Source organism: Ranitomeya imitator, chromosome 2 (assembly GCF_032444005.1).
Source record: "Ranitomeya imitator isolate aRanImi1 chromosome 2, aRanImi1.pri, whole genome shotgun sequence".
In the NCBI taxonomy this organism is placed as follows: Eukaryota; Metazoa; Chordata; class Amphibia; order Anura; family Dendrobatidae; genus Ranitomeya; species Ranitomeya imitator.
In genome coordinates this window covers 267,830,531-267,842,542 of record NC_091283.1, presented here as the reverse complement: position 1 = coordinate 267,842,542, position 12,012 = coordinate 267,830,531, and the positions used below count along the sequence as shown (strand labels likewise).

Here is a 12,012-nt window from a genome sequence, read left to right as displayed (position 1 = left end):
AATACTGCTCCTATGTACAAGAATATAACTACTATAATACTGCCCCTATATACAAGAATATAACTACTTTAATACTGCACCTACGTATAAGAATATAACTACTATAATACTGACCCTATGTACAAGAATATAAATACTATAATACTGCCCCCTATTTACAAGATTATAACTAATATAATACTGCCCCTATGTACAAGAATATAACTACTATAATACTGCTCCTATGTACAAGAATATAACTACTATAATACTGCCCCTATGTATAAGAATATAACTACTATAATACTGCTCCTATGTACAAGAATATAACTACTATAATACTGCTCCTATATACAAGAATATAACTACTATAATACTGCCCCTATATACAAGAATATAACTACTATAATACTGCTCCTATATACAAGAATATAACTACTATAATACTGCCCCTATATACAAGAATATAACTACTATAATACTGCTCCTATGTACAAGAATATAACTACTATAATACTGCCCCTATGTATAAGAATATAACTACTATAATACTGCTCCTATGTACAAGAATATAACTACTATAATACTGCCCCTATATACAAGAATATAACTACTATAATACTGCCCCTATGTATAAGAATATAACTACTATAATACTGCCCCCTATGTACAAGAATATAACTACTATAATACTGCTCCTATGTACAAGAATATAACTACTATAATACTGCTCCTATGTACAAAATATAAATACTATAATACTGCTCCTATGTGCAATACTATAACTACTATAATACTGCTCCTATGTACAAGAATATAACTACTATAATACTGCTCCTATATACAAGAATATAACTACTATAATACTGCCCCTATATACAAGAATATAACTACTATAATACTGCTCCTATATACAAGAATATAACTACTATAATACTGCCCCTATATACAAGAATATAACTACTATAATACTGCTCCTATGTACAAGAATATAACTACTATAATACTGCTCCTATGTACAATAATATAACTACTATAATACTGCTCCTATGTACAAGAATATAACTACTATAATACTGCTCCTATGTACAATAATATAACTAGTATAATACTGCCCCCATGTACAAGAATATAACTACTATAATACTGCTCCTATGTACAAGTATATAACTACTATAATACTGCCCCCTATGTACAAGAATATAACTACTATAATAATGCCCCTATGTACAAGAATATAACTACTATAATACTGCTCCTATGTACAAGAATATAACTACTATAATACTGCCCCTTATGTACAAGAATATAACTACTATAATAACCGCTCCTATGTACAAGAATATAACCACTATAATACTGCTCCTATGTACAAGAATATAACTACTATAATAACCGCTCCTATGTACAAGAATATAACTACTATAATACTGCTCCCTATGTACAAGAATATAACTACTATAATACTGCCCCTATGTATAAGAATATAACTACTATAATACTGCCCCTATGTACAAGAATATAACTACTATAATACTGCCCCCTATGTACAAGAATATAACTACTATAATACTGCCCCTATGTACAAGTATGAAAGTAGTATGTTGGATGGACACAGTAGTAATTCTCTCCTGACGCCTTTCAGCTGGAGGCCACTGTTGGACCTGTGGTTGCTGTTGTCTTTTCTAACATTGGCTTCTGTGGGACAGACTGCTGGGGTCAGAGCTATTTCTATTAGTTACAGGAAGAACTCATCTATCCATTAATGTCGCCTCATTATTCCGCCAGGATGCCCCCATTATCTGCTGCTGCCGTCTGAAGGAACAGTGACAGGTGAAGTTTTCCAGTCGTGCTGTTATTTTGTAGAATTTACTTTTTATTTTTTTATGACAATAAAATCATTTTGTGGAATATTTACAAGCAACGTAGAAAAATAAAGCAAAATTATAACCAGATATTTATATATTAATGACATGAAGTCACACGGCGCTGAACCTGTACAGATATCGCTCCTGGGTGCCAAACTACAGCTGTCTAATATGTATAATACCGTAGTGTACCCACATCATACTGCCAGGTGCCTGCATAACAGTACCATACAGTATCCTCATTATATTGGGGTCTACATGCCAGTACCATACCGTGTCCTCAGTCTGCAATAGGCAAGCAGCTTGGTGTGACGAAATCAACTGTGGGGGCAATAATAAGAAAGTGGAAGACATACAAGACCACTGATAATCTCCCTCGATCTGGGGCTCAAAGCAAGATCTCACCCCGTGGGGTCAAAATGATCACAAGAACGGTGAGAAAAAATCCCAGAACCACATGGGGGACCTAGTGTATGACCTGCATAGAGCTGGGACCACTGTAAGAAAGGCTACCATCGGTAACACACTATGCCACCAGGGACTCAGATCCTGCAGTGCCAGACGTGTCCCCCTGATTAAGCCAGTACATGTCTGGGCCCATCTGTAGTTTGTTAGAGAACATTTGGATAATCCAGAAGAGTATTGGGAGAATGTCCTATGGTCTGATGAAACCAAAGTAGAACTGTTTGGTAGAAACAAAACTCGTCGTGTTTGGAGGAGACGGAATGCTGAGTTGCATCCAAAGAATCACCATACCTACTGTGAAGCATGGGGGTGGCAACATCATGCTTTGGGGTTGTTTCTCTGCAAAAGGACTAGGAAGACTGAGCCATGTACATGAAAGAATGAATGGGGCCATGTATCGTGAGACTGTGAGTGCAAACCTCCTTCCATCAACAAGGGCACTGAAGATGAAACATGGATGGGTCTTACAGCATGATAATGATCCCAAGCACACCGCCAGGGCAACAAAGGGGTGGCTTCGTAAGACGCATATGAGGGTCCAGGAGTGGCCCAGCCAGTCTCCAGATCTCAACCCCACAGAAGACCATTGGAGGGAGTTGAAAGTCGGTGTTGCCCAGCGACAGGCCCAAAACATCACTGCTCTAGAGGAGATCTGCATGGAGAAATGGGCCGACACACCACCAACAGTGTGTGCCAACCTTGTGAAGACTTACAGAAAACGTCTGACCTCTGTCATTGCCAACAAAGGAAATATTACAAAATATTGAGATGAACTTCTGTTAATGACCAAATACTTATTTTCCACCATAATTTGCAAAATAAATCTTGTCAATCAGACGAGGTGATTTTCTGGATTTGTTTTCTCTCTCATCTTTTTAAGTGACAGAACTTGCACAATTGGTGGCTGACTAGATACTTTTTTTCCCCACTGTAACAGTACCATACCGTTCCCTCATTACACTGATAGATGACGTCTATATAACAGTACCATACTGTATACTCATTACACTGATAGATGACGTCTATATAACAGTACCATACCGTACCCTCATTACACTGATAGATGACGTCTTTATAACAGTACCATATCGTATACTCATTACACTGATAGATGACGCCTATATAACAGTACCATACCGTACCCTCATTACACTGATAGATGACGTCTATATAACAGTACCATACTGTATACTCATTACACTGATAGATGACGTCTATATAACAGTACCATACCGTATCCTCATTACACTGATAGATGACGCCTATATAACAGTACCATACCGTATCCTCATAACACTGATAGATGACGTCTATATAACAGGACCATACATGCCCACATTACACTGATAGATGATGCCTATATAACAGTACCATACCGTATCCTCATTACACTGATAGATGACATCTATATAACAGTACCATACAGTACCCTCATTACACTGATAGATGACGTCTATAAAACAGTACCATACCATATCCTCATTACACTGATAGATGACGTCTATATAACAGTACCATACAGTACCCTCATTACACTGATAGATGACGTCTATATAACAGTACCATACCGTACCCTCATTACACTGATAGATGACGTCTATATAACAGTACCATACCGTATCCTCATTACACTGATAGATGACGTCTATTTAACAGTACCATACCGTATCCCCATTACACTGATAGATGACGTCTATATAAAAGTACCATACCGTACCCTCATTACACAGATAGATGACGTCTATATAACAGTACCATACCGTATCCTCATTACACTGATAGATGACGCCTATATAACAGTACCATACCGTACCCTCATTACACTTATAGATGACGCCTATATAACAGTACCATACCGTATCCTCATTACACTGATAGATGACGTCTATATAACAGTACCATACAGTACCCTCATTACACTGATAGATGACGTCTATATAACAGTACCATACTGTACCCTCATTACACTGATAGATGACGTCTATATAACAGTACCATACCGTACCCTCATTACACTGATAGATGATGTCTATATAACAGTACCATACCGTATCCTCATTACACTGATAGATGACATCTATATAACAGTACCATACCGTATCCTCATTACACTGATAGATGACGTCTATATAACAGTACCATACCGTATCCTCATTACACTGATAGATGACGTCTATATAAAAGTACCATACCGTACCCTCATTACACAGATAGATGACGTCTATATAACAGTACCATACCGTATCCTCATTACACTGATAGATGACGTCTATATAACAGTACCATACCGTATCCTCATTACCCTGATAGATGACGTCTATATAACAGTACCATACCGTATCCTCATTATCCTGATAGATGACGTCTATATAACAGTACCATACCGTATCCTCATTATACTGATAGATGATGCCTATATAACAGTACCATACAGTACCCTCATTACACTGATAGATGACGTCTATATAACAGTACCATACCATACCCTCATTACACTGATAGATGACGTCTATATAACAGTACCATACCGTATCCTCATTACACTGATAGATGACGTCTAAATAACAGTACCATACTGTATCCTCATTACCGTGATAGATGACATCTATATAACAGTACCATACAGTACCCTCATTACACTGATAGATGATGTCTATATAACAGTACCATACCATACCCTCATTACACTGATAGATGACGTCTATATAACAGTACCATACAGTATCCTCATTACACTGATAGATGACGTCTATATAACAGTACCATACAGTACCCTCATTACACTGATAGATGATGTCTATATAACAGTACCATACGTATCCTCATTACACTGATAGATGACGTCTATATAGCAGTACCATACCGTATTCTCATTACACTGATAGATGGCACCTATATAACAGTACCATACCGTATCCTCATTACACTGATAGATGACATCTATATAACAGTACCATACCGTACCCTCATTACCCTGATAGATGACACCTATATAACAGTACCATACCATAGCCTCATTACACTGATAGATGATGTCTATATAACAGTACCATACCGTATCCTCATTATACTGATATATGATGTCTATATAACAGTACCATACCGTATCCTCATTACACTGATAGATGATGTTTATATAACAGTACCATACCGTATCCTCATTACACTGATAGATGATGCCTATATAACAGTACCATACCGTATCCTCATTACACTGATAGATGACATCTATATAACAGTACCATACCGTATCCTCATTACACTGATATATGATGTCTATATAACAGTACCATCCATACCGTATCCTCATTACACTGATAGATGACATCTATATAACAGTACCATACCGTATCCTCATTACACTGATATATGATGTCTATATAACAGTACCATCCATACCGTATCCTCATTATACTGATATATGATGTCTATATAACAGTACCATACGTATCCTCATTACACTGACATATTATGTCTTGACCGTACTATACAGTATCGCACATGAGGTCATAGTTCTTCTGTGAAGAACAGTAGGGCTTTTTGTAGAACAAACAACTCTGAAAGTCCTGACTCTTCAAATATGGCGAAACAGACATATACAGTATCTATACACATTCTGCAAGTCAACCTTCACATTGATGGCAGAAATGATTCAATGCTGAACCCTAAAATATCTAAGCTCACAAATCTTGACCAGAAGGCAACAAGGAAGTCGCATGGTTTGGGAAAATTGACCCCCGACTGAATGGGTCATGTCTCCGTAGCCTCTTGTGGGACATGTTGTCTCATTTCTACCAATACATGGAGGCATCTCGGACATGTTACACGGTCATCATGTTGTAAAGGAGATCAAAAAGGCTCACTAAAAGTCTACATAAATGTAGGATCCTCCATAATTGAGAATTAGAAAAAACTTGATTTTCTGTAGACCTCAAAAGCGAACCCCTTGATGCTCTTGACGACGTGATGGCAGGATAGAGTGGTGGACCTCTCCATTATCGGGATATAATCATATATTTTACAGTACATTCATGACGTCACATGGCGAGATATCTGTCCATAAATATCAGGGACGGTCATTCTCCTGGTTGGTGGTCTTCTCCAGTAGAATGGAAGATGTTCTCCTCATTCTTCTCAGTAATGGTTCCTCACTCACATCTTTTATGTTTTCTCTTATTCTTTTTATTTTTCCTGGTGAAATGTTGTAAACTCTTTGAAAACATCCATGTGAAGATTGTCCTTGAAACGACCCGAGTGCAGATGACATTTCCAGGTCTTGAACCTGGTCATCCACTGATGGGTGAATAAGTGAATCCCAATCATTTCCATGATGAGTTTTTGACCTACAATAACAATCTTAGATTTCACTGTCTTCCACAGTCTCCTCTATTGTCTCCCCCAAGGTCAGTCCTCCATCGCTACTTTCCGAAACGCTCCTCCGGGCAAAATACTGCAGTGGGGCATTGTTATTGGGGCCGAGGTCAGAGGAGATGTTGACCGTGGCTTGTAGGAGCTGCACTCCACCATTCTTCTTCCCATTCTGGTAATTTTCACTTTCCAAGAACAATTGACCCTTCGGCTTTTTACCTCTTTGAGTTTTATATTTCACTTTATTACCAAGGATACAACTTTTACATGGAAAATACTGGAGAAGAAAGAGGTTCCATTGTTTCCGGAGTTCTGCTTTCACCTATCAATAGAAAATGAGGATGATCAATCTTCTGAGAACACACACACAGGACACACATAGCATAGGGGCAGTATTATAGTAGTTATATTCCTGTACATATGGGCAGTATTATAGTAGTTATATTCTTGTACATAGGAGCAGTATTATAATAGTTATATTTTTGTACATAGGGGCAGTATTATAGTAGATATATTCTTGTACATAGGAGCAGTATTATAGTAGTTATATTCTTGTACATAGGAGCAGTATTATAGTAGATATATTCTTGTACATAGGGGCAGTATTATAGTAGTTATATTCTTGTACATAGGGGCAGTATTATAGTAGTTATATTCCTGTACATAGGAGCAGTAATATAGTAGTTATATTCTTGTACATAGGCGCAGTATTATAGTAGTTATATTCATGTACATAGGGGCAGTATTATAGTAGTTATATTCCTGTACATAGGGGCAGTATTATAGTAGTTATATTATTGTACATAGGAGCAGTATTATAGTAGTTATATTCTTGTACATAGGGGCAGTATTATAGTAGTTATATTCTTGTACATAGGAGCAGTATTATAGTAGTTATATTCTTGTACATAGGAGCAGTATTATAGTAGATATATTCTTGTACATAGGGGCAGTATTATAGTAGTTATATTCTTGTACATAGGGGCAGTATTATAGTAGTTATATTCCTGTACATAGGAGCAGTAATATAGTAGTTATATTCTTGTACATAGGGGCAGTATTATAGTAGTTATATTCTTGTACATAGGGGCAGTATTATAGTAGTTATATTCCTGTACATAGGGGCAGTATTATAGTAGTTATATTCTTGTACATAGGAGCAGTATTATAGTAGTTATATTCTTGTACTTAGGGGCAGTATTATAGTAGTTATATTCTTGTACATAGGAGCAGTATTATAGTAGTTATATTCTTGTACATAGGAGCAGTATTATAGTAGTTATATTCTTGTACATAGGGGCAGTATTATAGTAGTTATATTCCTGTACATAGGAGCAGTATTATAGTAGTTATATTCTTGTACATAAAAATAAATACAAAAAATAAATACAAAAAATTAAATAAATTCTGTAAAAAGCAAATCAAGGCAGCAAAGATTGAGACAGAGAGACTCATTGCCAGAGAGAGTAAAAATAATCCTAAAATATTCTTTAACTACATAAATAGTAAGAAACTAAAAAATGATAGTGTTGGCCCCCTTAAAAATAGTCTGGGTGAGATGGTGGATGAGGATGAGGAAAAAGCCAATATGCTAAATGACTTTTTTTCATCAGTATTTACACAAGAAAATCCCATGGCAGACAAAATGACTAGTGATAAAAATTCCCAATTAAATGTCACCGGCTTAACCCAGCAGGAAGTGCGGCGGCGTCTGAAAATCACTAAAATTGACAAATCTCCGGGCCCGGATGGGATACACCCTCGAGTACTGCAGGAATTAAGTACAGTCATTGATAGACCATTATTTTTAATCTTTAAAGACTCCATAATAACAGGGTCTGTACCACAGGACTGGCGTATAGCAAATGTGGTGCCAATATTCAAAAAGGGGACAAAAACTGAACTCGGAAATTATAGGCCAGTAAGCTTAACCTCTACTGTGGGTAAAATCCTGGAGGGCATTCTAAAGGGATGCTATACTGGAGTATCTGAAGAGGAATAACCTCATGACCCAGTATCAGCACGGGTTTACTAGGGACCGTTCACGTCAGACTAATTTGATCAGCTTCTATGAAGAGGTAAGTTCCGGACTGGACCAAGGGAACCCAGTGGATGTAGTGTATATGGACTTTTCAAAAGCTTTTGATACGGTGCCACACAAAAGGTTGATACATAAAATGAGAATAATGGGGATAGGGGAAAATATGTGTAAGTGGGTTAAGAGCTGGCTCAGGGATAGGAAACAAAGGGCGGTTATTAATGGAGCACACTCGGACTGGGTAGCGGTTAGCAGTGGGGTACCACAGGGGTCAGTATTGGGCCCTCTTCTTTTTAACATATTTATTAATGACCTTGTAGGGGGCATTCAGAGCAGAATTTCAATACTTGCAGATGACACTAAACTCTGCAGGGTAATCAATACAGGGGAGGACAATTTTATATTACAGGATGATTTATGTAAAATAGAAGCTTGGGCTGATAAATGGCAAATGAGCTTTAATGGGGATAAATGTAAGGTCATGCACTTGGGTAGAAGTAATAAGATGTATAATTATGTGCTTAATTCTAAAACTCTGGGCAAAACCGTCAATGAAAAAGACCTGGGTGTATGGGTGGATAACAAACTCATATTCAGTGGCCAGTGTCAGGCAGCGGCTACAAAGGCAAATAAAATAATGGGATGCATTAAAAGAGGCATAGATGCACATGAGGAGAACATAATTTTACCTCTATACAAGTCACTAGTTCGACCACACTTAGAATACTGTGCACAGTTCTGGTCTCCGATGTATAAGAAAGACATAGCTGAACTAGAGCAGGTGCAGAGAAGAGCGACCAAGGTTATTAGAGGACTGGGGGGTCTGCAATACCAAGATAGGTTATTACACTTGGGGCTATTTAGTTTGGAAAAACGAAGACTAAGGGGTGATCTTATTTTAATGTATAAATATCTGAGGGGCCAGTACAAAGACCTTTCTGATGATCTTTTTAATCATAGACCTGAAACAGGGACAAGGGGGCATCCTCTGCGTTTGGAGGAAAAAAGGTTTAAGCATAATAACCGACGCGGATTCTTTACTGTAAGAGCAGTGAGACTATGGAACTCTCTGCCGTATGATGTTGTAATGAGTGATTCATTACTTAAATTTAAGAGGGGACTGGATACCTTTCTGGAAAAGTATAATGTTACAGGTTATATATACCAGATTCCTTGATAGGGCGTTGATCCAGGGAACTAGTCTGATTGCCGTATGTGGAGTTGGGAAGGAATTTTTTTCCCCAATGTGGAGCTTACTGTTTGCCACATGGTTTTCTTTTGCCTTCCTCTGGATCAACAGGTTAGGGCATGTTAGGTTAGGCTATGGGTTGAACTAGATGGACTTATAGTCTTCCTTCAACCTTAATAACTATGTACATAGGAGGCAATATTATAGTAATTATATTCATGTACATAGGAGGCAGTATTATAGTAGTTATATTCTTGTACATAGGGGGGCAGTATGATAGTAGTTATATTCTTGTACATAGGAGCAGTATTATAGTAGTTATATTCTTGTACATAAGGGCAGTATTATAGCAGTTATATTCTTGTACATAGGAGCAGTATTATAGTAGTTATATTCTTGTACATAGGAGCAGTATTATAGTAGTTATATTCTTGCACATAGGGGGCAGTATTATAGTAGTTATAGTAGTTATATTCCTGTACATAGGGGCAGTATTATAGTAGTTATATTCTTCTACATAGGGGCAGTATTATAGTAGTTATATTCTTGTACATAGGAACAGTATTATAGTAGTTATATTCTTGTACATAGGAGCAGTATTATAGTAGTTATATTTTTGTACATAGGGGCAGTATTATAGTAGTTATATTCTTGTACATAGGAACAGTATTATAGTAGTTATATTGTACATAGGAGCAGTATTATAGTAGTTATATTCTTGTACATAGGAGCAGTATTATAGTAGTTATATTCTTGTACATAGGGAGCATTATTATAGTAGTTATATTCTTGTACATAGGGGGCAGTATTATAGTAGTTATATTCTTGTGCATAGGGGCAGTATTATAGTAGTTATATTCCTGTACATAGGGGCAGTATTATAGTAGTTATATTCCTGTACATAGGGGCAGTATTATAGTAGTTATATTCTTGTACATAGGAGCAGTATTATAGTAGTTATATTCTTGTACATAGGGGCAGTATTATAGTAGTTATATTCCTGTACATAGGGGCAGTATTATAGTAGTTATATTCTTGTACATAGGGGCAGTATTATAGTAGTTATATTCTTGTACATAGGGAGCAGTATTATAGTAGTTATATTCTTGTACATAGTTGGCAGTATTATAGTAGTTATATTCTTGTACATAGGGGCAGTATTATAGTAGTTATATTCCTGTACATAGGGGCAGTATTATAGTAGTTATATTCTTGTACATACGAGCAGTATGTCACGGGTGTACTGGGTAGACTAAGGCTGGTTACCCGGGCCCCTGTGATATCCCTCAGGCTAGGAAAACCCTGTCTGACCCTCTCCCAGAAGTTACACTAAAGGTGTGCTTGTCTGGGCCGCCAGGCCTGACCCTGTCTCCTGTTTCAGCCCTATGCTGAAACCACCTCCCGCCACCCAGTGAAGAGACCACACACCAATCCCCACAGAAAGAACAGACAGGGAAAACTGAAAAACGCACCACGCCGCAGTCACACAGGAAAATACGAAAATGTGCACAGGGCAAAACAAATACAAATATAGGAAGGAGAAATATGACAAAGGATAATACATCACCAGATACGATATTACTTCTCCAAGACCACCACTCCAGACCGAGATCACCAGGCACAAGACACAAGCTATAATCGGCGACGCCCAAAGTTCAGCAGAACTATTTAAAGGCAGAGGGCATGACCCAGCCTCCAATCCGAGTACCAGCTAGATTAACCCCGGACAACCTAGATAAAATCTAGCCGGCGCCACTGAGCGCATAGTGGACGAATGCGGAATTACCGCTGTCTGTCGGATGCCCTAGTTTGAATAGCGTCCGACATGACACAGTATTATAGTACTTATATTCTTGTACATAGGAGCAGTATTATAGTAGATATATTCTTGTACATAGGGGCAGTATTATAGTAGTTATATTCTTGTACATAGGTGGCAGTATTATAGTAGTTATATTCTTGTACATAGGGAGCAGTATTATAGTAGTTATATTCTTGTACATAGGTGGCAGTATTATAGTAGTTATATTCTTGTATATAGGGGCAGTATTATAGTAGCTATATTCTTGTACATAGGAGCAGTATTATAGTAGTTATATTCTTGT

General features: G+C 37.4%; 1 protein-coding gene across 1 annotated transcript in view; it reads right to left on the bottom strand.

The window, feature by feature from the left end:
- Positions 1-1,839: 1,839 nt before the first annotated feature.
- Positions 1,840-12,012, bottom strand: part of GLP2R (glucagon like peptide 2 receptor) — a 127,579-nt gene continuing 117,406 nt past the window's right edge. Inside the window, exon 13 of the mRNA XM_069749132.1 lies at positions 1,840-7,002. Within this exon, the coding sequence (XP_069605233.1) occupies positions 6,670-7,002 (333 nt within the window). The 3' untranslated portion in view covers positions 1,840-6,669. The remainder of the gene's footprint in view (positions 7,003-12,012) is intronic.